The 27,482-nt window shown below is 35.1% G+C and overlaps 3 protein-coding genes across 6 annotated transcripts; all 3 read left to right on the top strand.

Moving 5' to 3' along the window:
- Positions 1 to 529: 529 nt before the first annotated feature.
- Positions 530 to 4,724, top strand: LOC113719014 (myosin-binding protein 2). 2 transcript variants are annotated; one of them, XM_072070799.1, is made up of 4 exons: positions 530 to 2,046; positions 2,167 to 2,349; positions 2,468 to 3,881; positions 4,009 to 4,724. In XM_072070799.1, exons 1-3 carry the CDS (start codon positions 690 to 692, stop codon positions 3,847 to 3,849), a joined length of 2,922 nt encoding a protein of 973 aa, XP_071926900.1. In that variant the 5' UTR covers positions 530 to 689; the 3' UTR covers positions 3,850 to 3,881; positions 4,009 to 4,724. The 2 variants fall into 2 exon arrangements, with proteins under 2 accessions (XP_071926900.1, XP_027099790.2); XM_027243989.2 differs by having other exon boundaries at positions 2,468 to 3,885.
- Positions 4,725 to 19,388: 14,664 nt separating this feature from the next.
- LOC140016914 (cysteine-rich receptor-like protein kinase 43) lies at positions 19,389 to 23,897 on the top strand. 3 transcript variants are annotated; one of them, XM_072071085.1, is made up of 6 exons: positions 19,389 to 19,602; positions 19,737 to 19,873; positions 20,113 to 20,323; positions 21,819 to 22,053; positions 22,201 to 22,351; positions 23,211 to 23,897. In XM_072071085.1, exons 1-6 carry the CDS (start codon positions 19,539 to 19,541, stop codon positions 23,613 to 23,615), a joined length of 1,203 nt encoding a protein of 400 aa, XP_071927186.1. In that variant the 5' UTR covers positions 19,389 to 19,538; the 3' UTR covers positions 23,616 to 23,897. The 3 variants fall into 3 exon arrangements, with proteins under 3 accessions (XP_071927186.1, XP_071927187.1, XP_071927185.1); XM_072071086.1 differs by having other exon boundaries at positions 21,816 to 22,053; positions 23,307 to 23,897; XM_072071084.1 differs by having other exon boundaries at positions 21,816 to 22,053.
- A 1,999-nt stretch (positions 23,898 to 25,896) lies between these two features.
- Positions 25,897 to 27,482, top strand: LOC113717655 (HMG-Y-related protein A). Its single transcript, XM_027242431.2, has 2 exons — positions 25,897 to 26,256; positions 26,695 to 27,482. Exons 1-2 carry the CDS (start codon positions 26,146 to 26,148, stop codon positions 27,202 to 27,204), a joined length of 621 nt encoding a protein of 206 aa, XP_027098232.2. The 5' UTR covers positions 25,897 to 26,145; the 3' UTR covers positions 27,205 to 27,482.

Here is a 27,482-nt window from a genome sequence, read left to right as displayed (position 1 = left end):
TTGCCTATTTGCCCAACCACTAATTGTTGTTTTTTTTTTCTTAATTGCATAAAAAAAAAAATGCAACTTCTTTTTGATCTGCCCACAGCATGCACTTTTGTTAATTAAACAAATGCCCCATTCTTAATTAGACTAATCTAAAGCATATCTTTTTTAGTTGTTGAATGTGGGATGGTTTGCAAATAATTTTTCTCAAAGATCAAAATGCTAGTAACCTTCGCATTTCACAATTGAATCAACCTAATACTATTTTTTTTATTTGTGATCACAAAATAATTGATCAATACGTACAAATTACATTCAACAACACCACAATATATAACTCATAAATCTTTATTAGAATAAACTCACATTTTGTAAATTTGACTCTAGAGCCTCTAATAGGTATGACTTTTTTTTTTCCTTCCAAAATTTCCCAAGAATTAATGTTCACTGATTTTTTTTTTCTCTCTAGCTTTTCTTTGATTTCTTTTAATTTCCAATCATGTCACTTCATTCTTTTCTATAGATTGTCTTCTTTGGCTGTCTCTCTGTTCAAACCGCCCTTTCTTTCTTAGTCTAAAATAAATTCATCACTTTGATCTACCTCTTTTCTCTTCTCTGCTACCTCTTTCTTTTCTGTCCATTCCACCTCAAAACCAGTCTCTCTCTCTCTCTCTGGTGTATGTTGAAGAATTTGATCATAAAAAATGGCAGCAAATAAGTTTGCAACTATGGTAAAGAGGAATACCAATAAGATTTCACTTATTCTTATCTATGCAGTTCTTGAATGGACTTTGATAGTTCTGCTACTGCTAAATTCTCTGTTTTCTTATCTGATCATCAAATTTGCTGAATATGTTGGGCTAAAACCACCCTGCCTTTGGTGTTCTAGAGTTGATCACGTCTTTGAGCCAGCAAAAAACAAGAACATGCACAGAGATCTTCTCTGTGAGGCTCATGCTGCAGAGATTTCTCAATTGGGATATTGTTCAAACCATCAAAAGTTGGTTCAGTCGCAGGATATGTGTGAGGATTGCTTGTCCTCGAGACCGGAAATTCGGGCAAAGAATCTAACTTTATTGCCATGGATGAAAGAAATGGGAATGGTTCAAAGGGATGGAGGAGATGATGATACAGTAGTGCTTGAGAATGCAGGTGAGGTGAATTTGAAGTGTTCTTGCTGTGGTGTAGAGTCGGATAGTAATAAGTATTCTTCTTATATTCTGATCAAGTCTTCTTCTTGGGATGTCTTGGAATATTCCGATGAGAAAACAAGTTTGATCACAGAGGTTAAACATGAAGGTCATCATCTTGAGGAAGAAGGCAGCGATTTGTTGGAGAAAAACAGATCAGATTTCAATACTGATCAGTGTGAAAATGGCCCTGCTTTTGGAAACAAGGATGAAAATCAGATGCTTTCTGAGTTTTGTGATGGTTTTATCATAATGGAGGAAGAAGCAGAGAATCTTTCTGTTTCTCTGCCTATCTCCGAGTTGAAAGAAACAGAAGAAGCTGTGGAAAAGGAGGAAGAACTGATTGTTAAGGAAAATGAAAAAATTACCATGAAGGATAAATCTGTTCAGGTTTCTCTAGAAGAGGATGCCTCTGTCAAAATCCTGCCTCACCATTTGGAATTCTTTTTTGATTACACTGGTAATAAGTTAGTTCCAGTTGATATGATCGATTCAGCAACTGAGGAAGATCAGATGACTTACACAAATAAGGATGAGGATCAGACCCATGATGATATTCAAGAAACAAATTTGGAGACTGAGGTGAACTGTAAGGATGACATTGAAATGGTTGTGGAAAATAAGTGCAGAGAATTGGGGTCGGAGGCAGCAATGTCTAGCTATAGAAGTGAAGAGGAGCCCAAGTACGCTATACTCGAATCTGTGGAAATGGAAGAGGATGAAAATTCTTGGGTTTTCCAAGCTGTTGAATCTCATTCACCAAGGGATGTGTTTGAACAATTTGAAGTTACAACTCCATCTCCAAAAACGGATGATTTTCCAGCAATGCTAGCAGCAGAAGAGGAAGACAAACACATTGATTTTCCTCCAGGTACTACTAATATGTTAACAATCTTGAATGTGCTGTGAATTTCATTTTTCTATGACTTCATGTATTTTGTGTGTGGTTCAACTATACACATTCATTGAAATTATTTGCCCTTAAATGTAGCGTTTGAAGAAGTTTCTCAAGTGCAAGTTAATGAGACTGATGCAGAGGTCTCAATTGGTACTGAAATTCCTGATTTGGATGCAACAGACGATGTTCAACTTCAAGATATTATTAGTTCCTACGAATGTACACCCAAAGATCCTTCCTCAAGTTTGGCAATTATGCAAGTCGATTCTGACCATGGTAAGCTTTGATTAAAGTATATCCTACATTATTTGACAGCTAATTTCTTTGTTCGTTCGTGTATTTTTTTATTTGACAAGGTGCTAATGAAATCCAAAACAAACTGTATTTTATTTAGGTACTGAGGAAGCTCTGGGATCGACAATAGAATTGCATACCTCGTCAGTTGATTTGAGTGAGCTAACAATGAGCAATCAATCATCATTTTGTCCAGATTTAAATGGGATTGAAGAAGGTAAAGTTCCTGATACGCCGACCTCTGTTGACAGTTTGCATACTTTGCACAAGAAACTGCTGCTACTTGAAAAGAAGGATTCAGGAACTGAAGATTCTTTAGATGGAAGTGTCATCAGTGAATTTGAGTGCGGTGATGGTGTCATGACAAGTGAACGCCTGAAGACCGCACTAAAAGCTGAAAGAAAAGCTTTACAAGCTTTATATGCCGAATTAGAAGAAGAAAGAAGTGCTTCTGCAGTGGCTACTAATCAGACAATGGCAATGATAAACAGACTTCAGGAAGAAAAGGCACAAATGCAAATGGAAGCTTTGCAGTATCAAAGAATGATGGAAGAACAATCTGAATATGATCAAGAAGCTTTGCAACTTTTAAACGAGCTTATGGTAAAGAGGGAAAAGGAAAAGCAGGAGCTAGAGAAAGAACTGGAGATATGCAGGAGGAAAGTAGTGGAATATGAGACAAAAGAAAGGATGAGACTGTTAAGAAAAAGCAAGGATGGAAGCGCTAGAAGTGGATTCTCCTCAACCTCATGCAGCAATGCTGAGGATAGTGATGAGTTGTCCATTGATCTGAATCAAGAAGCAAAGGAAGACGATAGCTATTATAGTCATCATGAGTGCAGTAATCACCACAACACTCCTGTGGATGCAGTTCTGAATCTGGAAGAATCTTTAGCTGATTTTGAGGAAGAGAGGCTGTCCATTCTAGAGCAACTAAAGGTTTTAGAAGCAAAGCTTGTGACTTTGGATAATGAAGATGAACAACGCTTTGAGGATGTTAGACCTCTAGAACATTTGCATGAAGAAAATGGAGTAAGTGGTCATGTAGATGGTGAAGTAAATGGCCATGTCAATGGATACTCAAAGGAAATGATCAATGGTAAACACCACCATGAAAGAAGAATTACCCCTATAAAAGGCAGGAGCCTTCTTCCTATTTTTGATGCAATCAGTGATGAAAATGGAGACGTGGAACTAAATGGAGATCTAAATGGTTTTGATCATCCTAATGGGGTGCATGATTTGGATATGAGAAATCTAGAAGTGGAAGACAAGAACGTGGCCATTGAGGAAGAGGTGGATCATCTGTATGAAAGGCTACAAGCTCTTGAAGCAGATAGGGAGTTCTTAAAACATTGCATAAGTTCCTTGAAGAAAGGTGACAAAGGAATGGATCTTCTTCAAGAAATACTACAACATCTTCGAGACTTGAGAAATGTTGAGCTTCGAGCTAGAAACTTCAGTGATGGCGCTATAGTATGAGATTGAACTTCAACATCATGCCAAAGAAGATGGTTGGTAATATTGCACCTTTAGCCCATACATGTCATTTTAAATTTTACTATCTTCTTTCATTGATACGTTGGTGAACACAAACATTTGTCTGATGTATTCTTTGTCCAATTTGTCAATGCATATCAGACGGCATTTCTGGGGTTCAGTTGCAGCAATGGACTTGCGAGGGAAGAAGAAGTGCAGAGGATGATCCTCTGGTCATCATTGAGATAGCTGTATGAAATTCCAAAAAAATTTTGGGTCAGTCATAAGTGAAACTGTCATGGGAAGTCCCTTCAGTGGAAGAGGAGGCTCCTGGTATCAATGGTCAACATTTTGGAAATCTTGGTGGACAGGAAGTTGAAGTGTCTGCCTGAACTTTGTTCTTTTGTTTCCCCTGGTTATTGAGTCCATCAATATACACCCAAATTTTTGTGGGGGGCGGTGTCCATCACCTCCTTTTGAGGGAAAGGGGGAAGATGAATGTATCTGTGTGTAGTCTAGTGAACGAGTCCGTCCTGTCATTTGTATTTTGTGAGGAAAAGTCCTGGCTTGCAAAGCTGGAGATATCCAACTAAAGATTCCAGTGCCAGGTGGGTAGGACTAGATTATTTCTAGGCATTTAGGAGTAGCAAATCCTGCTTTTGTTTTTTTGTTTTCTTTCTTCTTTTTTTTTCCAGTTTTAGTTTTATTATTTTCGAGGTAAGGGAAAGAGGAGTAAAAAACTTCCCTTTTCCTATCTCATCTTTGCATCGTTTCATCAAGAGGTTTGTTTATTATATGAAGGGCAAAGTTAGTCGGTGAATACTCTGTATCCACTCTCTGTATCCACTTGTAAGTATGTAAAATGAGTGTTTAAGTAAGTATATGTTTGTCTATAGCAAGAAGTTGTCAGCTGATATGGTGGAAACTTTGGTCAGCTCAGAATATAGGCTTATGGAGTCCCAAGCCAACATATATATATATATATATCTTACTGTATCACAAATTACCTTGTGAAATTCGTCCTAGTTAATATTCTAGTTCTAAACCAGATAAATTTTTCTGATTTATAGCATTGTTAACTATGGTCTGCTTATTCTTCATCGGTTTGACTTGTTACAAGACATGGTAGGACAGTAATAGTTAGATTTTGAAAAAAGGAAGCAAAAGAGTTGCTGTCAGTATTGATTATGCTTTAAGCATAAACAACCTTTGTTAGGTATAGACTGAAAAGAACATGCAACTAAAAGCTCAATCACTAATCCCAAACCGAACAGAATAGTAAAATGGTTTTACAGCTAAGGCAGCGTTTTAACAGAATGATTAAAGATGCAAGCTTTGCATATAGAAGATGCTAATGATTTCTTGTGATTATATTTTATGTGTAGTGACAGTGGAAAAAGCCTTTTCTTTAGGAATATGTGAATATGTGATAGACAGCAACATAATATCAGACATATCACATACATGTTCTGCTAGCTGGCCGTGTTTTGTCCTACCATTTGCTTTAGCATATCTTAAAGAAAGAAAAAACACACTTCTTTTGGTTGGGGAGGGGAATCAGGAATGGTGCCTGGTTGCTTTTACTAAATCAAATCCACCTCTTTCTTGAATCAAATGTACGAGTAGTGAACCCAAGAAAAATCGTTCTGTCAAATGAGTGATGTTCCTTGATATTTTGTTCATGTACAAGAGAAAAATGATCCCAAAAAGGTTTATAGTACCATCAAATCATCAATGGCCCTCATTCTGGCCTCAACTTTCACTGCATGTAGTTTCTCCTTTTTCTCGTAAAAGGTACATGCATAAATTGGGGTGCACTATCTGATAAATTATCACGTCTTTTCACCCCTATCTTTGGTGTAGAATCACTAATAAATTGTGGCCATTGTTTGATGAATTACTATACCACTTTATGTGGGGTTTTTTCTTTTCTTTCCTTTTCTTCTTTTCCATCTTTAATTGATGTAGAATGTAACACTGTGTCTCATTCTGGTACCAAACTTGACATGATATATGTTAACCAATCAGTTCCTTTTTTGGCAATCTGCATGCCCTGCGCGTAACAATTTGCTTGAGATGCAGATTACCCAAGCAAATTGTATACCACAAAGTTTTTTCTCAAAAACCCATCATGCGAAAAAGACTCCGCAAATAATTTTTTTTTTTTATAAAAAAACAAATTTCATCAGCAGATTACTGGAAATCGTCCAACACGATTTAATCTACATCACTGATCTGATGGCAGGTCAGTACTGCATGTTTCTTTTAGTTGATAATACTCATTAATCATTAAGGCTTTGATACGGATAATCCTCCTGTTGGCAACTTTGCTCCTTAAGCAACTCTGGAAACTTTCTGCCTAAACTTAACGAGGGAGCACTACCAGATAATTAAAACTGCATGAAACTGTACGACTGCATTATCTACAGCAAGGCTGCACATGGAGTCATGAAGGAGGCCAGTTCTCCACAGGCTACCGCCGTCTTGAAACAGTTTTTAATCCAATCATCATCGCGAGGGTAATCATTAGGGAATATGCTTTGCAAATCTAATGTTTAGCAGGAATTATGCACCCAATTGAGTTATTTAAGATAGCGTTTTAAATTCATACGTGATCATCTCTTTTGGTGGAGAAATCCTTCAGACTTTTTCGCGCCATTTTTAATGGTGAATTTGTTGGAAAGTTAATGAAATTTCAATGTTTTTTATCAAAAGAAAAAAAAAAAGACAGTGTTTTAGTAATATGTACTTGCAAATATTTTATTTTGATAGATTCCTAATGGCCTACTAGAACTGTAGAAGAATAACAATGATCAGTACCATTTATCCTCTTTGTGTATGAACAATTTATTGTTTTTTGGTGATTGATGGATACCTTTTGTGTAATGATTTTATGTGTTTTCTCAATTGTTATTTAGTTGGAGGATTAGCTTAATTTTCTTTAACAAATTGAGCACCAAAGTCCCTGTGTCCACTTGTTTAGTATCGGCCTAAATGTAAATGGCCATTTTCTTTCTTGTTCTTTAATTGAATATCATATTGCCATTCCACCCAAAAAAGAGGAAAGTTTTTTTTGTAATTTTTAAGAAGGAACTTTTTCTTGATTAAGAGTCTGGTTGTTTGAACTGAAAATATTTTCCAGAAAATAGTTTTCGGATTTTCTGGTGTTTGGCAGCAAAAGATGTGGGGAAAATATTTTCCAGTGTAAAATCTTTTACGCTACAAGATGTAAAATGACTTACGGAGCAGGCATACGGAAGTTAATTTCCATCAAACTTAGCGTATCAATCATTTCAGCGCCTACTTATCAAAATACTCATAACAAATAAGAAAGGGAAAATCGTCCAAAACGTCCCTCACATTTTATAAAATAACTTTTTTCGTCCCTTACTTTTAAAAGTATAATTTTATATCCCTTACATATTCACATCGGTCAAATTTAGTCCCTAACTAGGTTTCCGATCATTTTTTTGCCGGAATCCATCATGTGCAAGGCACGTGATCATTTTTGAAGGGTAAATTTGTCAAATTTTATTTTACATAATCTGATCTATAGTCCTCCACATTTTATAAAATAAATTTTTTCGTCCCTCACATTTTATAAAATGATTTTTTTCATCCTTCACATTTCACAAAATGAATTTCTCCATCCCTCACATTTCAAAAAATGAATTTTTCATTTCTCACTAATTATGTGTATGAATACATTTTTTTTAAACACATGTATATGTCTATTTGATTTTGTTTAATAATAATAGCATAAACACATGTAATTGGACCCAACTTGTGGGCTATCTTCTCTTTTTGTATGATTATGACTAATATTTACCAATAGAATCTTAATTTGCATATTATTATTGTATTTTGACCGAAAATAGCTTCATTGGGCAACTTGACAATGAATGCAAAATTTTTTACTAGCTAATACTAGATGAAATCAAATGATCACGTATAATATATGGTATTTATATTGTTAAGTGAAATAAAAAAGACACATACATATATTTATGTTATTTGTATTATTAAGCAAAATCAAATAGACATATACATGTGTTTAAACAAATTGTATTTACACACATGTTTTTTTTTTTTTAGGGTTTCCCTTACACACATAATTAGTGAAGGATGGAAATATTCATTTTTTGAAATGTGAGGAATGGAGAAATTCATTTTGTGAAATGTGAGGGATGAAAAAATCATTTTATAAAATGTAAGGGACGAAAAAATTTGTTTTATAAAATGTGGAGGACTATATATTAGATTATGTAAAATATAATTTGACAAATTCACCCTTCAAAAATAATCATGTGCCTTGCACATGATGGATTCCGGCCAAAAAATGATCGGAAACCTAGTTAGGGACTAAATTTGACCGATGTGAATATGTAAGGGATATAAAATTATACTTTTAAAAGTGAGGGACGAAAAAAGTCATTTTATAAAATGTGAGGGACGTTTTGGACGATTTTCCCAATAAGAAATACCAAACTGAGACCATCGTTAAAAATGCATCCTTACACCTGCAATGAAAAATACCATTGTCAACCACCTTTCCCTCCTCCTCATCTTCGCCAATTCTACTCCTTTCACGGGCGGATTTAAAGTGGGGGCACTAGGGACACGGGCCCCCACTGCCCTCCTTAAATTCTTATAATACATCTACAATTTTGATATAATTTTAAAGGTGCTCTCAGAATTTTTTTAAGAAAAAATGTGAAAGAATGGGTCATAAAATTTAGGGTTAATTACATTTACCTCCCCTGAGGTTTGACCAGATAACAAATCGATCCCTGAGATTTGACCAAATAACAAAAAGGTCCCTCAACCGTTAGTCTTTGCCGTTGACTGTTAGGGTTAATTACATTTACCCCCTTGAGATTTGACCAAATAACGAATCGATCCCTAAAATTTGACCAAATAACAGATTCCTCCCCCACACTAACTTCTGTCACTTATATGTAACGGAAATAACCAAAAATCTAAATAACCCTTATTGATTTCCATCAAATTTTTAAGGATTAATTACATCTATCTCCCTTGTGGTTTGACCAAACTACTTTTAAATCCCTGTGGTGTGGTAATATTACATGTATCTCCTTTTTAAGTAATCTCGTCAAAGACACTTAAATAGAAGTAGTAAAATATCATATTTACCCTCTTTGTAAAACTTGTAGTTAGAGAAAACTTACCGTTAAAAAAATCGAAGGTGGTTTCAATAATAACGAATTAAACAAAGAGTTTATTACTTAAATAAAACAGTTTTTAACCAGTATAAAAGAAAAAAACCAAGCATGTAATAATCAAACTTGATAAAATATGCGCATAAAGGAACAAAAGAAAGAAAATGAAGAAAGAAGAAAAGCTTAGAAAACAAAAAAGAAATTAAAATGTGAAAAGCAAAGAAAGAAATGGAAAAAAAAAGTAGAGTGAAAAAAGGAAACCGACAATTGAGCGATGAAAGAAAATTTATAGAAGCAATGTAAGGTTCACTCAATCCACCACAAAAATGAGACGGACATGATTTTCAAAAATGAGACCATTACCAAATTCTCAAATATCCTTTGACTATTTAATCGGCCATGACAAAGTGTTTTGTGTAGAAAAGCCTTCTGCTAGTTTGGTTTTACAATGGGTTACTAATAAATAGAGTAAAATGCCAATAGAAATCCGGTACTTCATTTATATAATATAGGAAAAGTATAAGGAGCTAGTACATTATGGAAAGAAAAAATGCATACTACATTTTCAACCCTCTTATTTGCTAGAAATTTTAATTTTACTTTATCTTTTAAATAAATTATTTTTTGAAAAAATAGGTACTTTGTTCATATAATTGGGAAAAGTCGTAAAGCACTGGTATTTTATGGGATAATGGGTATTACCCCATGTAATCCAAAATTTGTCACACTATTTCACCAAATTACAAAATACGTGTATGGCAAATTTTGCATTACAAGGTCTATCAAAATTTACTCTGATTTTATCTGTTAAATAAATTAATAATTTATTGGATTCAAAATTTTATCTGTTAACCAAAATTTTTTTCTGAAAACACAAAAATCGATAGGTCAAAAATTTGATGGAAATCAATAAGGGTTATTCAGACTTTTGGCTATTTCCGTTACATATAAGTTACAGAAGTTAGTGTGGGGGAGGAATCTGTTATTTGGACAAATTTTAGGGATCGATTCATTATTTGGTCAAATTTCAGGGGGGTAAATGTAATTAACCCTAACAGTCAACGGCAAAGACTAACGGTTGAGGGACCTTTTTGTTATTTGGTCAAATCTCAGGGATCGATTCGTTATTTGGTCAAACCTCAGGGGAGGTAAATGTAATTAACCCTAAAATTTATATCATTTACTTTCCTCCTCTAGTTCCCATTTTCCCACCAACAGGGCCAAGTACCAATTATATCAGTCATTTCTTTTGGTACCCACTCCCCAAGTTCCCTTTACTCCTGTGGTCCCCCATTTCCCTTCACAACCGGCTCCTCTTCTTCCACACTCAAGCCAACTACTTTTTCTTTTTATCACTTCATCCAATTATCATGTACTTTCCCTTTCCTCATCCTACTCTCGGTTGTCCCCACTTCCTAACATACATAGGAGAGTCCTTTTTTTTTCCCACAACCAAAGCTTGTTACTCTTTCTTTTGACCACTTCATCCTATTTAGATATTGCACCAGAATCAATTGATCTTCTAGGACTTGGATCTATCACATTTTGCAGCTCTTTTCACCAACTTTAGGAGACCATCAAAATCAGGTTCTAAACAATTACTTATTATTATTATTATTTTAAATTTGTTTGCAAATATATTTCTAGAGCATGAGACTATTACCGTTTTAAAGAAATTTGAAAATTATTTAGTTAATGTAATAACTAATAAATGGGTTATTTGATAAATATTTTAACTTGTGAAACGGTGATTTTATGCATGAGACTTTTTTTTTGCTTAAAAAATTAGAAAAAGAATAGATAAAAAATTTTAATGTTATTTTTGCCCCCATTAAGATTTTTTTCTGGCTCCGCCCCTGACTCCTTTCCTCCCATGCCAGCATAAACAATGCATACCAAGAGTGGGTCTTGATAAGTTTTTGGGTGAGAGAAATTTGGAAAAGTGAAGGAGAAATTTGGAAGACTATTGTGCAGAAAAGTTTGTACTAGAATTCAAGTGCTACTTTTCCATATGATGTTTGATCAATTATAGGGTTTTAATTACCGAAGCAATTTTCGTTGACATATTAGGAATTTGAATCTTCATTGGTATGCTGTGTAATTGGTTTGAGAAAGTATGAATTCCCAATTCTAGAGTTTGATAGATTTGGAGATTGGATGAATCTCTGGGTTGAGATAGTAAATCCAATGTACATGGGATGGTGGTAATTGGAGGAGTCCTTCTTCTTGTAGGTTTTAGTTTTGTGGTACATTTTCATAAAACTGCACCAAACACCTGAAAATAAAGGGAAATGAAATTTTTTTCACGAAAATTATTTTCATTGAAAATGTTCTCCTCGGTAAAAAATTTTACATTGAAACAAACAGACTCTAAACCATAATGGTTGACTTTGGTTATTTTATGAATTTGAGTTTAAGAGCTTTAAGTTAACAGACTAAAGTCAAATGTGAAAAGCGGAGTGAGAAATGGTCACATATTATTTTGTGAACGACTTTTTCTAGAAGTTTAAAGCAAAAAGAAAAAAAAAAAGGAAACCCTAATTAATATTTTTTTTCTTCGTTGAAATTTTCTCTAGCATAAGACATCAATTTTTATCTATTCTTGACATTAATAAAAAAAAATCCTACATACAAGTTTGTCAAAGCATACGTATATATGAATATGTTGTAAGTATTGACCGTAGAAATTTTCTTCATTTGAGCATGACTAAGTATGGATTAATGTTATATACAACAATAACTAAAGTACATCTTCTACTCTTACGTGAATGGGGTAAAGATTCGTTCATATTTCTTGACCAAAAAAATGGGTAATGACATCATAAAAATTCATACGTACTTCTGCAATTCCATCAGTGTAAAATTCAGCACAAAAGATAATCAATCCAATTGATATTGCATCATGAGCACTGCTTTGTTTAGATTGCATTATTCTGGGCTTTTTTGTAGAAAAATTAGTGTAGTGATTTGATATATGTGAGGTAAAAAGGTGATTGGAAAATGTGTTTACGGAAAACATAGCAATTTTTCAAAATCCAAACACACATTTTTGTAACCTTTAATGTAGGATAATTCTAGGATTACTCGGTAAACAAAATTTGACATTGTTTAACTTACTTAAAACTTGGTGTTAAATTACTAGGCAGCTTTGCTCTGTTCTGTTGTGAAATTTGTATTGGAAATTCAATCCAAGTGCTTATAATGCCAAAATAAATTCCAATTTTGTCCAATTGGAAGCTGGGCTTCACTTATAATTAGTTGTTTCGATTCTTGAACTAAATTCCACCAAAAAGTATTTTCTACAAAGAGTTATCCACCTCCTGTTTGGTCAGTGAATCATTATATTGCCTAAGTTCTAGTCGCTAAATTGTTTTGATCTAGAAAATTTAAATAACAACTCCATATGAATATTCTTTTTATTAAAAAAAAAAACTGTTTTTGACTGTGGAGTCTACAATAACAACTCCAAAAATACGCACAATCTCAAATATAACTTACAAAAAAAAAAAAATCTTCAAAGGTAATTTTTTTTTTATTCCAACTATTCGAATCTGAATCATTTAGTTGCCAATATATGTATATCTTAATGGGTTTTGCCTTTTTGAAGTCCAAAATGGAAGACGCAGCCTCTTTGGTCAATCTACGAGTTCAATGCTTCCGGGACTCGTCTCCTCACGTTTCTTTTCTAGTTAAATGTCAGTGAAATTGCTAAATGGTGCTTGGTCAATATACGCATGTTCCATGGGCCATGGCATTGGGTTTCGTTCATTGGATTTGGTTCCAATGGCTATATATTGTCTGTGAATGTGATAAGATGAATTTTTTGATGAATTTATCAACTTTCAAACTTAACCCAAAAGAAAAAAATAGGGTAAATTACATTCTACCCCCTGTAGTTTACCTTTTTTTTACATAACTCCCTATGATATCAAAAGCTATACATAACCCCCTCATGATTTGGATTAAAGTGTCAAAGTAACGGAAGTAGTCACTCGTAACGGAACTTCTAAAAATGTCGAAATTACCCTTATAAATATATGACACATTAACCCCGTATGATTTTTATATTTTACCATATAACCCCTTTATGGTTTAATACTTTACCATATAACCCCCTTTTGATTTTCAAAATATACACATAACCCCCCTTGGTTAATAAATAAATTTCAACTTTACATAAGGGTATTTTTGAAATTTTAGGTGACGCCGTTATGAATGATCATTCCCGTCACTTTGACACTTTAATCCAAACCATAAGGGGGTTGTGTATAGCTTTTGAAACCATAGGGAGGTTATGTGAAAAATGCTAAATCACATAGGGGTAAAGTGAAATTTGCCCGAAAAAATATATCTACGCCAAATTACTTTCTCCAAACCCGTACAAAGAAGGAATGATTTCTTTACATTGGCATTCCATCGCAGAAAAAGTGTAACGCCAATTATTCCGATTTTTAACCATATGCTTCATCTAACTATATAGATATCAAAGTTTTGCGAAATGAATCACCAGAATGATGAAATCAAACAAGCATCTCCATCAAGTTACTCTCTCCAAATTTATACAAACAAGGAAGAAACAAGTTTTGCTTATATTTATATATATATATATATATATATATATATATATATATATTTTTTTTTTTTTTTTTTAATGTAAGTATGGAGGTTTCGAACCTTATTTAATTGAGACATGAATTGAATCAGTCTTGACGATGATATTTTACACGCTTATATTAGTTTGGCTGTCTAATATGTTATGACCGAAAGCGTGAAGTCAATCTGAAACTACAATGGTAACATCATACTTCACCTAACCATATGCATTTCCACAATCATTAAATTTTCAGGTTGAAAATGCCAAAACTTCCCTTGTGATGGTGTTGGAGTTGTAATCAAAATCAAAAGCCAGCAAGGTGTAAAAGATAAGAAAATGTAGCCTAATATATTTACCACACAGAAAGCTCCACAACCCTTTTTTTTTTTTTTGGGTGTTAAAAATGAGCGTCACTTTTAATGTTTTACCAATGTTTACCCTTACTTCACTAGGCGCAATGCTACTTAAAAAACTACCCAAAGAGAGTACTACACTAAGCTCTCCCCCGGGCAGATCGACTGGTTTCCGTAGTCCCCTCATAAGGGGCAGGTCACTAGATCGACCCCCGGGGAGCTAACGCGTTGTGAATCTTGGGGCGGGGTTTTCACAGCCGCAGGGGATTAGTCGGGTCCAATGGTTTCGAACACCCCTGTGTCGAAAAAAAAAAAAGAGAGTACTACATTAAAAAAACTTCCTACTACTAAGGCTTTTAACTATTTATGCATAACCGACCCCAAAAAATTTATTTTACGTAAAACTAATTCTCATTCATTTTCTTCAATAATAGAATCAAAAGCTTAGCAAGTGCACACACATCAAATGTGCCAGGATCACCTGTATATAATAGTGCACGAGAAGCTTAGGAACAACTTTAAAAAAAAAAGAAAAGAAGAAAAGCTAAAGAACAACTAATTGAAACTTATATATAGTAGTGAATCTTAACTGTTGGAGCAATTTTTCTGAGTCTCAAAATTAACCATGTAAACACTAAATTCAGAATAAATAGCAACTTCTAAGAATCACACTCTTTCTCTAGTAAATGCTTAGTCATTTTTGTACTCACAATGTATAATGGGACCATTGCATCTACCCTCAAGGATCGCACCAGGCGTCAAAGCTGTAAACAACAGCACTTGTGCTTTTCTAGCCACTTTACCTGGATATGTTTGATTGGTTTAATACAAGCGCAGCCGGAGGACAAAATAGACTGGCGACTGGAGGAGGGCTACCGCCAGCATATTTCTACACCTAATAACTGCTCTAGCGCCGGGCCATTGGGGTCAAAAGCAAACACCAAAAATGTTGTAAGAGTACAAGTTTAATTCTAAGTCTTGGTGCCATTTCCTTCGAAAAGTCTTGGTGCCAGATACCAAAGCTAGCGTCTATAGCACTCATTTCATTTTCATACTCATGCATCATGTGTAGCACAGCATAATTGCCTAATGACTTTTTTTTTTTTTTTTAAATTTCAATAGGAAAGGGATGAGATTTAAGAAGTTGAGGGAGAGGATCGGGGGATTAGAATTCAGGATTTTAATTTTTAGGATCTCAACTTTAATTACTGGATCAAAACTTACTCGACAACTGCAAATGACTAGCGTTAATGTTACAGTATTTAAAAAAAAACAAGAAAATAATAGATTTATCCTTTTCCATGTGAACATTTATAGTCTTTCAATTAGTGGAAAGTCTATTTGTCGTTTGAGAAGAAAATCGTTGCCGTGCATCAAAGTTCCGATAATGACTCATTTACCCAAATGGACAGGTTAGTCACTTGTACAGCGACATTAGAGCGTAAACATAGAAAACCACGACACACAATTTTTTTTCCCCTTATTTTCTGCGCAAAAGATGATAATTTCTATCTATTATTGTCTGAGGAAACCAAAAGTGACATTTGGTCATTCAGTCAAGCTCTGAACACATTCCTTGTTCGTCATTCATGCACTCGACATTATTTGGTCAGCTTCAATGTCCTTATCCCATTCATTATCTCAATTATATTTCCCAATTTTCTCTTTCTCCAATTTCTGAAGTGCTGTCCTGTGCCTACAATGACCATTAGTGCATGCGACGCTGGTAAGGGCACCCAAGATTTAAAATTCTTTTACATTTTCTAAAAAATTTTAAAATGTTGACATATATGATTTTAAAAATCCTTTCATGTTTCTTTAAGAACTAACACAGTTTTTACTTATTTCCTTTATAAACGTTGAACTCTGCCTCCTAAGTTCTTTACAAAAATTTAGGAGTGTCTACTTAAGTTACATCTTCATTAGTCTTGCCCTCCCAAATCCTAACCTCTGATTTCTGCCAGTGCATGGGGAGGTTTTTATTTGTAAGTCATTTTTTGTTAATGATAATCCATTTTTTTTTTCGGAAAAGGAAATGGACCAACATTGGCAATAATTGGAGTGCCATGAATTTTGATAATACTACTAAAAGAGTATGAAGACGTTGAATTCAAAAAAGAGAGGTACTGAATGCATGTAACTATTGGAGAAGTTTATTCAAGTCAAAGATCATGGGCTAAATTCACATCCCCTCACCCTAAATCTACATCCCTACTATTATGATGACCAAGAAAAACCCCAATAGGAATTTGATAGAAGCTTCTTTCAATACAAAAACATGTCTTTCATCCAACAATAGATGTTTAAAAAGTCAATTACAAAATTTAATGAGAAAATGATCTATTTCATCCCTCACATTTCGTAAAAATATTCTTTTCATCCCTTACATTTAAAACGAAGTAAATTGGTTCTTCACATTTAAAAACCCAAGTTTTTACATTCTAGAAATAAACTATCAGTTGTGAATCAAACCATCTAACAACCCGATTACAAATTTTGGGGGTAGAATTAATAGATCACTCGCAAAAACATATTTCCAACAAATAAATTAAAGCAATTAAAAAATCTTAATTAAAATCCATTTGCTTCTCCAAAAGAACGAAATAGTGCTGAAACTCTCAAGCACTAAACCCTTAGTTTTCAATTAATTAAATTTGGAAAAATGACATGTTTCATCCCTCACATTTCATAAAAATATTCTTTTTGCCCCTCACATTTAAAACGAAGCAAATTGGTCCTTCATATTTAAATACAAGCTTTGCCTCCTACCACGTATGAAGCCAAAATTGAATGTCAATGGTAAGTTGGTGTTTCACATTATTCATGCAGCGATTGGATCGTTCATGAAGATCCAAATTCGAGATAGCATTGGAGATGATCACAATGATGAAGTTGATTTAAGGAAGGCAATGAAGAAAATTAAACTAAACTATTTTATTACCTAATTGTGTTAGTTTCTTGTTTTGGTGTCTAGGCTTACTATAGTTTCCTTAAATTCCATGAAGTCAAGTCCTCGGTCAATTGCGTTTAACTAGTCTATGTGATTAGGTTAGGTTTCCATAGGAGATTAGGAAATGTCCAAGTCTAAATCACTCTCGGTTTCCAACATCTTTTAGGTTTATATTAGGTAACATGGAGATCTATATATACACAGTAGTGCCAGTAGATTATTTCTCGAAGAGAGAGTTGAGAAAAGTATAGTCTTGAAAAATCGAGTTGAGTTGAGTTTTAAATAATTGAACTGAGTGTTGAAAAATGGATTTGAGAGAAAGCATCTAAGTTGAGTATTTGTTGTATATTTATTCTCCTCTTTCCACATATTTTTATATGTGTTAGAATAGCTTATTCTGCTGTTTGTTCGCGTTTTTATTATACAAACATTTCTCGTAGCGTGGAAAATCCACCTTGGTAAAGTAATCTTAGGATTATATTCTTCTTGACTGGTACACAGAATTAAAAGACTGCTATTGAGCCTCTTTATTCATGTCTTTACCTTGTTTTCAACATAGAAAATTCCCAGAGTTATTGTACCAAGGAGTTAATTATATGTTTCTATCATTTTTCAGCACCGAAAATGCAGTTTTCAAATCATCATTTCTCCCTTTCCAAATAACATAGCCTGCCAATAACTCTCTTTGGCATTACAGGTTCGCATTCATAATTTTCTTGTGCGGGAAGCTATCTAGTTTTCTTCTTTTCGGGCTAAGCATTTGGACAGAAATATCATTTACAGACTTTTCCGAAATCCTTGGTGGGATTTTTAATCTACAAATCCTCGTTTCTTCTTTTTTTGAATAGTTCTTTAAAGTTTTAACCTGCTACAGAATAACTTCAAACCAAAAGAAAGAAAAAGCTTGAAAGAATTCGATGGGCTGACATGTCTTGTACCCACAGGATAGTTTGAGATGAAATGTCCCCCGTCGGGACAAAGAAGGAAAAGGTTAGGGTATGTAAGATTTCGTCAGGTTTAATTTTGGATTAATCATTTTGAGTAATTCTAATTTAAAAGGTTATTGAACCAGTCCGTTGGGCGCGGAGCATTACAAATGGTATCAAAGCTAACCATGCGTGATCTCTGTGCTGGATAAATCTAGGATCAAGTGTTATTATGATTTCGACTACGCAAATGAGTGTAAGAACTAAGTATTATACATGATTAAGTGTCACATTCAATCATTGAAACTACCTCTAGAATCTACTAGAGACAGTGTCACATTAGACCGGAATCATCTCTAGAACTCGAGTGAATCACCTTTATAATTTGCGCACGACTAAGTATGTAGTTACAATTATAATTGTAAAGGTTGTCACTTCTAGAATTTGTATACGACTCAATAAATAGTTTGGATTATAACGGACTCTAAGAAAGGGCAAAGATCTAGAGAAAAGGAGTAAAATATCCCGCATCGAAACAAAGAAGGAAAAGAAAAGGATACATAATGTCCAACCTATCGGATTATCGATAGTTTTGATATAATTATTTTGACCCGTGGTTTTGATTTAAAGGATTATTGGGCCAACGTGTTCATGGGATTGGCTATTTCACACTCAACCTTCGTCTATGGGCGGGGCGTCATGTCATTATCTGGTTTTCTGCATACCTGATGATGGACCTTTCTGTGGCCATTATGGCTTCCCCACATTCTTCATACTACAACTACCACGCGTCACTTAATATGTCATGTTCAATTCAAAAAAGAAAAGTCCTGAATGCATGTAATTTCTTGGAGAAGTTTATTCAAGTCAAAGATTGTTTTTTTTTTTTTTGTGTAATTTTTACATTCTGTTGAATAATATGAAAGTTGAGAAAAAGTATGCTTAAATCTAAAGATATGTTTAAGGAATTTTATGCGTCCATGTGAAGAACATATACAAGAATGAGAAATAAAAATTACAAGAGAATTCGTATACACTTTTTGTATACACATTATTTTAAAAGTTTTTCTAAATAACCTTCTATCCAAGCACAGTTAAAAATATATTTTGTCCAATATCACATAGGTGAAATTTTGGGAGCAAAGCAGAGTATTTTTAGATGAAGTTTGGATAAGAGCAGTATAATTAGGTAAAGATCATAGCAAAATTTTCAAATTTAAAGAAATGAATTTTACACATTCAAATTTTTTCTTCTTTTTGCTCTTTAAAATTTTTAAAACAAAAAATAAAACGTAGTATTTGAAATATTTTCAGTATTATTCCAAAACAAATTTCAAATAATCTTCTACCCAAATTCTCATAAATAAAATTCTTTATTTCTTCTTTTTCTTTTTGTTTCTTTATATCACTCGTATTATTAGCGACTGTTTGACTTTTGGGCTACCGCAGACTGTCGAAGTCAACGCGTTCAATTTATTGAAGATATCTAACTGCCCGCGTTTCCATTTTCCTTGGGCCTTTTTTATATATACACATTAACCTTAACCTGAGATCAACGTGACATTTTCAATCTTACTATTGCTCATCTAATTAGAAAATTATAAGAATTCTGAACCCATCGCAAGATTCAAACCGCACCTTTTTGCTGCTTCTTGACTCTTCTATTCTTCATGGCAATGCAAAGCAGCCATGATTAAGTCAAAGGCCTTTCTCCAGGGCCTCATCAAAGCCTTTGTTCCAAAGAACAGTAGAGGTAAAATTTTTGTTGGTTCACTTATCAGAATCTCTTTTCTATTCAATTAAGGTTTATAGTTGCTCTGTCTCTTTACTCTGTTTTGTGGGATGTTTTCTTGAATTGCTTGACTTGAATTTTGATTAATCAAACAGGGCAAAAAGAAGAGGATTTGGAGAAGATTGCAGCACAAGAACAAAAGCAATTCCAGTTTCAAGTTCTTGTTGCTGCTACCAAGAATTTCCATCGTAGTAATAAGCTTGGTGAAGGTGGCTTTGGCCCTGTTTACAAGGTTGGTAATGATCAGCAAAATTTAATCTTTTTTTAGAATTTCAATCCAAATTTGTCTTTTGTGATTTGGGTTTTCATCAAAAGGGGAGAACTCAAGGAAAAGTGATCAAGTTTTGATTTTTTTTTTAATTCTTTTTTGGAAATTTCAAAAAAGAAATGAATTTGGTTGGAGGGTTATATCTTCCCTCTTTTTTATTTTATTTGGTTGATGGATTTGCTTTTGGCTCTTTATTTAAATAGGGGAAATTGGATGATGGGAGGGAAATAGCTGTGAAGAAGCTGTCACAGAGTTCTAGGCAAGGGAAGAAAGAGTTCATGAATGAGGCCAAGTTGTTGGCTCGAGTCCAGCACAGAAACGTGGTGAATTTGTTAGGATATTGTGCTCATGGTCCTGAAAAACTGCTTGTTTATGAGTTTGTAGCGAATGAAAGCCTTGACAAGCTTCTCTTTAGTAAGTTCTATTAGCCAGCCTCTCGAGTTTTGGTTGAATTTATGTGTTGATTACTCCATTAGTGAAATCAATCATTGGATTTTAGATGAAATGCATGCTGTAGTGATGAAAGACACGGTGGAATTCTTACAGTATAGAACTATAAGAATAGGCGTCCACTTCTGCAATTACTGTGTTTCATATTATTCATATCGAACTTGAAGGTTTAGTGATTTGAGTCTTTGAGTTTATTGCAGTTGTATATTGTTTGTGTGATTTTGTTCCTCCGCATATGAGTGGGAATTTGTGGACTTGGCAGTGTTATAAAGCAATCGTTTAAGCATCAGTTTATGTCTGCTGGGAAGATTGTTCTATTTAATGGCCAAATGCTAACTTTGTCGCTGGTATGCTTGACTAATTTTTGGGCATATAGTCAGATTCATACGATTTGGCACACACTCAGTTGACTGGAGCTTGATATCCCTGACCATTTAAACTAAGAGATTCAATGCTCCAGCAAGCTTTGGCTCAACATTTTAGCCATCTGTTAATCAAATTAGGATTGGCCAGGTATTAATAAGCTCCACTTGAGTTACTTGGCCTGCTAAATATTGCAAAATGACTGTTGTTTTCCATTTTTCAACTCCATAGTTGTATCTATGTGTATTCAATAATGGACTACTTCTCACATTCTTTTTCGCCTCAAAAATTTGTTGGAACAAAAAACAGATTTTTTTAAGAAAAGAGAATTTTGTGCTAAGTGGAGTTCATCTCACATTCTTTTTCGCCTCAAAAATTTGTTGGAACAAAAAACAGATTTTTTTTTTTTTGAAAAGAGAATTTTGTGCTAAGTGGAGTTCATTTAGTTCTCTTTGAGCGACTGATTGACGGCTTCCAGATTTACTGAAGGACAATTTAAGACAACCAGTTTTGGATAATACTACAAGTATAATGCTACGAAATTCAAGACATGAGTGGGAAGATTTTAGAACCAAAACAGTGAGGAATAAGGAACGTTGTAGGATAAGCTGACTGTTGCTTTAGGCAGAGTAATTTCAAAGCTATTGCATTTTGAATGTGTCTGAAGATTTAAGTTTTATTTGATTGAACTGTTTCATTGATGATGCATTACCCTCCTTGGGTATAATTGAATCTCCAGGCTATCTGGCATAACTATTGATGTTCTCTGACGACATCAATAGTCCATTTCGAATTAACTGATAACTGCTGCAGTATTTTTCTCCACATTGCCTAGATTTTACTTGAAATCATGTATCAAGCCCCATCCTACAACAAGAAGTTGTGTGCTTGCTTCCAAAGACCAGCAATATCTGCATAAGCTTGATGCCTAAACAATATTGACAATGACAAATTGTTGTGTTTTGCTGGTCCACATAGTAAAGATACTCATTTCATTCAGATGTTCCATTCTTATGATTTACATTTGGAAGCTTTAAATACTATTTAAGATGTTATTGTTGGTTTATTGACATTGACCGTAATGCTTTTGAAGTAGAGTCTAGTGGACGAGATGCACTGGATTGGAACAGGAGGCATGACATCATAGTGGGTGTGGCCAAGGGTCTTCTATACCTTCATGAAGATGCACATAGTTGCATCATCCATCTTGACATAAAAGCTAGCAATATCCTACTGGATGATAAATATTTGCCCAAAATTGCTGATTTTGGTTTGGCCCGTCTGTTCAACGAAGATGGCACGCATGTTAACACCCGTGCAGCTGGAACCAAGTATGTAATCACTCCATTCGGTATATTTTAGTCTACTGTGAGTCGTTGTTCAGCCATTTGAATTGGTGATCAAATTCCCCTCACAGTCTCCTCTAGCTTGCTACTAGATTGCGAAGTTTATAACCTTCTTGTTCAACTTGGACACAGTGGTTACATGGCACCAGAGTATGTCATGCACGGAAATCTATCTATAAAGGCAGATGTATATAGTTTTGGGGTCGTAGTTCTGGAGCTGATAAGTGGTCAGAAGAATTCTACCTTCAACAGAGATACTGAGTCCACGAGCCTTCTCGAATGGGTAAGAGTTTTGCACCACCTATCCCAAGATTATATTAGGAAAGCAATTATTTTCTGTTATCTAGATTTTATAACTCTCTTCCCTTCTATTTAATATATATTACACATGACTCTCTAATTTTCCTGGCCAATGTCTACTTAAACTTTGCATGTGTGGTTCATTAAGCAGTTTACTAATATATATTCATATTTTGAGAGAGAGAGAAACTGTAGCTTGAGAGAATGATTGATACTGTTATGCTTTTTGACATAGTGATTGCGCTGAGTCCTCAATCTACCATCCGGAGGAATTTGCAGATTAGGATCTGTTTCACATAGTAAAAGTGGAAAATGGTTGGTTAAAAGAAGGGATAAATCGTGAACCTTTTTCAAAGTCTTCACAAAGTTGAAGCTGTTAATAAACGTAATTCTTGATCTTATTAATGAACTTTCATGTGCCGTACTTGAGCTTCTTTTAAAATTTTAAAGGTAAATGTAGCAGATATCTAATACCAGACCTAGAATAAATAAATAAAGCTGCTCTCACAATTATTGTTATGGCTTTTTTCACTTGTGCTTTTAAGATTGGATTATTCTAAAAGGGACATTTTTCTGAGGAAGGAGACAGATGAATCCAGTTAGGTCGGATAACTCTGGGAGATGTTTCAGCTATTCAAACTCATTCATCATCTATGCTATCTGATCTGCTAAATTCAAAAAGCAACATTTCTACTTGCAAGTTAAATGTTATTTGTTGATGGTTTACCACATGGTGCTTCTATAACGTAAAGAGACTCGCGATCACTTAGTTATCATTATTCCTTTATCGAGCAAAATAAGTTTGGGAAGATGTCTGTTGAATAAACTTTTACTCTGGATAGGCCTACAAGCTTTACAAGAAAGGCAAGCACTTGGAAATTGTGGATCCATCATTGGTAACATCAGTGAATCCTGATCAGATATCAGTTTGCATACAGATTGGGTTGCTCTGCGTTCAATCTGATCCGCGTTTACGGCCAAAAATGCGTCGTGTTGTGGTGATGCTGTCAAGAAAGCCAGGCACTCTGGAAGAGCCAACAAGACCTGGATACCCTGGTTCCAGATACAGGAAGTCTCACAAGCCTCTTGCTGTATCATCCACTACAGGAACTTCTGGTGCCTCCAACTCTCATTCGTTTACCTCCACAACCAAAACAAACAGCGTAACCGCGACAACAACCACATCAGCATTAACGAATCCAAGATCAGATCGAAAAGGAAAACGTCCCATGCACCATTCCACTTGATTCAGAGAAGATTTTGCTAATTCTTTTGTGCATAATAGGTCTGTGTGATTATTTTTTCAATTCATTAGTCGATAGAAGCTCATGATTAGATGGAAATAGAGTTGTGTAAGGTAAAATGATAATAGAACAGAGTCAAATCATATTGCTAGAGATATGGTCAAAAACTTGGCTGCATGCCATTGTACTTGAGCTCGAGTTTTTTGCACATTGTGTTGTAGCAGGAAGATTAGAAAGATTTGGGGAGCTTTTATAACAAGCATGCCTGGGCCCTCTTCTTCAGCAGATTTTCCTTGGTTATTAAGTTGTTGTTTATGAACAGTACTTAACATCAATTTACTCTTTGTTCTTTCGTCCTTGAACCTGAATCATTATTCCAAAAATTTTTTGGCAAATCATTTATCCTTTTTTTTTTAAAAAAATTTTGGCTTCAGAATATAGACATTCAACATGGTTCCTACTCTGGCTCTCTGCCTTGTGAAACTTGTGCGGTTCTCCAAAAGAGGCAACAAGGGACAGCTCTGTACAAACTTTTGTATACTGTTCAATGCTAAACCTGTATGTATTCTCCTTAATCAATTTAAGTAACTTGATCATAAATTGATAGCTCCTTAATCAATTTATTTGATATTTAGTTAAGTGGTGACCAAAATCATTACCACTATATATATATACTATGTGGCAATCAAATCTCATATTAAGTTTTCAATGCATAAAGTATTCAAGATATGTCTCATAACATATACTAAGTAAATTGACATAATTCATTATAAACTAAAATGTTTTATAAATTGACAATTGTTTGACAATAATGCTTAATTCTGTACTAGTCATATTTCGTGATTAATATTTTTTACCCACGTTTCACCTATCACTACATTCTTTCATTTTATTAAAGGTTTTTTCCTATATAAGTAAACAAGAAAAGAGGGTGGAGTTCACTATCAAAGTTTGAGATTAACCTCACCCTTTGTTGTGCATACACTACTATTACGTAAAAACTTTAAACTTTTAAAGGCAAAATACACCTTCGCCTTTAGAATTCAAAATAAAAGAATCCTCTATAAAACGTGTACCCTTTTTAAAAAAAAAAAAATTTCTCTAGAGAGAAGTGAAACTTAAAAAATGGAAAGGCGGAAGACTCGGCACCGAAATTTGAACCAAAAATCTCTAACACCTAGATCTATATACTTGAAAATTAAGAGAATTATTGTGCTAGAGTCATAAATTCTCTACCCTTGAAACGTACCAGTGTGCTAATATTCACTAACACCTAATGTATGTAATTATGTAGGACTTCAAGCATAAAATGTGACTGAAAATTATCGTATTTTTAAGTGTCAGACGCAAAGGGAATTCCTTTAATTAAGAAGGTAAATCATCATCTAATTCGTGTCTGTCTTTTAAATCGAAATGTAGTTTAGCGTAGGATTTTTCCAACTTGTTAGTTGTTACAACCAATGCTCCATTAGCAGTTAAAGAGTTTTCTTGTAATCAGGATTAGAGTTACTCAAACATGCCCTCGTAGACACTAAAGAGAGTACATCATCAAGGGACCATCAAGGTATCAATCTGCTAAATCCAAGGCATCTTCCTAGAAGTAAAGCACATGGTACGGTCCTTTGCGTCTTGAATCTTTATCCCCACATCCACAGCTGTGATAATCATCACATCTCAATTGAAAATTCTCAAAAAGTCAAAACTCAGGTCAGCCAACCAATTGAAAATCTGGGCCCACCTAAATTACTCCTTACTATAGCGACGTGCTCCTCAAGTACACCATATCACAAACTCCCCCACCAAAATCCCAATCCAATTGACCCAAACCCGACCCCTTTTACGTGGGTCCCCTCTGCTTCCATCATTCGAATGCGGACCCCAGTTTCACGCACTCGCATGTTAGACCGAAGATCCCTTAGATAATACTCCTCTGCACCCTTCTTCACCTACTCCCAGGTTTCCTACTAGGCCATTGGATTATCTTCAATCCATCCAATAAAATTTCGACACGTTGCAACGTGGGATCAATTTTTCGTGCACTTGATTTCATCGCAATATTTTAAAAACCTTACGTTGAATTCATTAAAATCGAGGAGCATTTTGGTAATTTCAACAGAGTAAAAAAGAAGATTTCGAAATAGATAAAGAAATGGACAGCCACGTCATCGATCCGGGTAAAGAAAATTGAAAGGAACGAAAACCGTTGGATTAAAACCCCGATAGCCACTCCCCAGCCGTTGGATCAGCTCAGAAAAACACTACTGAAAGTCTGAAGCCCCTTCTTTACTTTCTCCTCAACGATCCCATTTCCGATCTCTCCCTACATAACTCTTTCCTCTCTCTGTCTCTCTCGTTTCACAGTTCCCTTTAAATAAATCTCATCCTTTCGTATTTCTTTCAACCAAATCCAAATCCAATTTTCCTCTCCTCAGTCCTCCCTCCTAGAAGGAAAAAAAAAATTAATTTTGATTTTTTAAAAATTTTTTTGTGTGGCGTTTTTCTTTGAATTTTCTGGAATTTCTCCTGTAGCAGCATGGCTACTGAAGAGCCCAAAAGTAATAATGAAAATATTTGCTCAGCCCCAGTTCCTCCTCCTCCAGCTCCAGCCCCAGCCCCAGCTCCAGCTCTCCCTCCTTACCCTGAGGTGAATTTATCAAACCCTTTTTTTCTTTTTTTTTTTCCCTAGTGAAATAACTTTATTTACTTTATTTTCCTTTTTTTGGGGTTTTAAATGGGGTTTTTTTGTTTAAAAAAATTTATGTTAAGTTTCAAAATTTTGAAATTCAACTGGGATTTTTTCCCAAAAATTTTCAGTTTTTTCTTTTTTTTTTTTTTTGGTGGGAAGTAAAGGGAACCCATTTCAACATTTTCCCCCATTTTCCTTTTCTTTTTTGTTTTTTTCCTCCCATTTTCTGCTAAGAAACCAGCATTTACTCCCGAGATTTACTGCATTTTCTTGTTCTTATCCATTTTTTGGGGGCCAAAATGACCTTTTTTCACCTAATTCTTAGCTTAAAAAACATACTTTTCTCAAAAGAATCTGACTGATAATTTCGTTAAATCTGGATTTTTCCTTTGGCAGATGATCTTATCAGCAATCGAAGCATTGAACGACAAGAACGGCTCCAACAAATCCACAATCTCAAAGCACATCGAATCCACCTATGGAAACCTCCCCCCTGCTCACTCCACGTTGCTGACCCACCATCTCAATAGAATGAAGGCCACCGGCCAGCTCGCCATGCTCAAAAACAACTACCTCAAGCCGGACCCGAATGCCCCTCCCCGCCGTGGCCGAGGCCGTCCACCCAAGCCCAAGCCAGCTCTCCCACCCGGCTACGTCCCACCTCCTCCCCGCCCCCGCGGCCGCCCGCCCAAGGTCACGGATCCCCTCGCACCTCCCGCTCCGCCGAAGAAGAAAACCGCTCCGAGCTCGACGGGGTCCGGGAGGAAGCGCGGGCGGCCTCCCAAGGCGGCGAAGACTGGAGCTGGGCCTGTTTCGACTTCCGCCGGAGCTCCGAGTGGGGCTCCCAGGGGCAGAGGAAGGCCGCCGAAAGTGAAACCTGCTGCGACCGCTACCGTAGGGGCTTGATTGAAAGGCGAAGTAGTTTTTAGGGGTCGTAGTGCTAATTGTCGGGTTAAATTTTAAATTTTTTTTTTGAGTTTTCCTTTTTTTAATTTTTTTAGTCCTTGTAGTTTGGGTTAATTTAATTTAGGCCGTGTTTTCTGGTTGGATGGGGCCGAGACAGGAGGGGTGCCCTTTAGGGGGTGTTGTTGTGACTTTGTGACGATGTAATTGGGCCGATGTATGTAAATTTAATTAATGGAGCGGCAGTTGAGGGAGGCTTCTTTAGCCTCTTTTATTTTAAA

Source organism: Coffea arabica, chromosome 11c (genome assembly GCF_036785885.1).
Source record: "Coffea arabica cultivar ET-39 chromosome 11c, Coffea Arabica ET-39 HiFi, whole genome shotgun sequence".
NCBI lineage: Eukaryota > Viridiplantae > Streptophyta > Magnoliopsida > Gentianales > Rubiaceae > Coffea > Coffea arabica.
This window is presented reverse-complemented; position numbering and strand designations above follow the sequence as displayed.

Bases quoted from the DNA above. Each gene is read 5' to 3' on its own strand.
- LOC113719014 (XM_072070799.1), top strand. From the start codon at position 690: ATGGCAGCAAATAAGTTTGCAACTATGGTAAAGAGGAATACCAATAAG. The intron at 2,047-2,166 runs GTACTACTAATA...CCTTAAATGTAG, and splicing joins ACACATTGATTTTCCTCCAG to CGTTTGAAGAAGTTTCTCAA. The intron at 2,350-2,467 runs GTAAGCTTTGAT...TATTTTATTTAG, and splicing joins GCAAGTCGATTCTGACCATG to GTACTGAGGAAGCTCTGGGA.
- LOC140016914 (XM_072071084.1), top strand. From the start codon at position 19,539: ATGATTAAGTCAAAGGCCTTTCTCCAGGGCCTCATCAAAGCCTTTGTT. The intron at 19,874-20,112 runs GTTGGTAATGAT...TTATTTAAATAG, and splicing joins GCTTTGGCCCTGTTTACAAG to GGGAAATTGGATGATGGGAG. The intron at 22,054-22,200 runs GTATGTAATCAC...ACTTGGACACAG, and splicing joins ACCCGTGCAGCTGGAACCAA to TGGTTACATGGCACCAGAGT.
- LOC113717655 (XM_027242431.2), top strand. From the start codon at position 26,146: ATGGCTACTGAAGAGCCCAAAAGTAATAATGAAAATATTTGCTCAGCC. The intron at 26,257-26,694 runs GTGAATTTATCA...TTCCTTTGGCAG, and splicing joins CTCTCCCTCCTTACCCTGAG to ATGATCTTATCAGCAATCGA.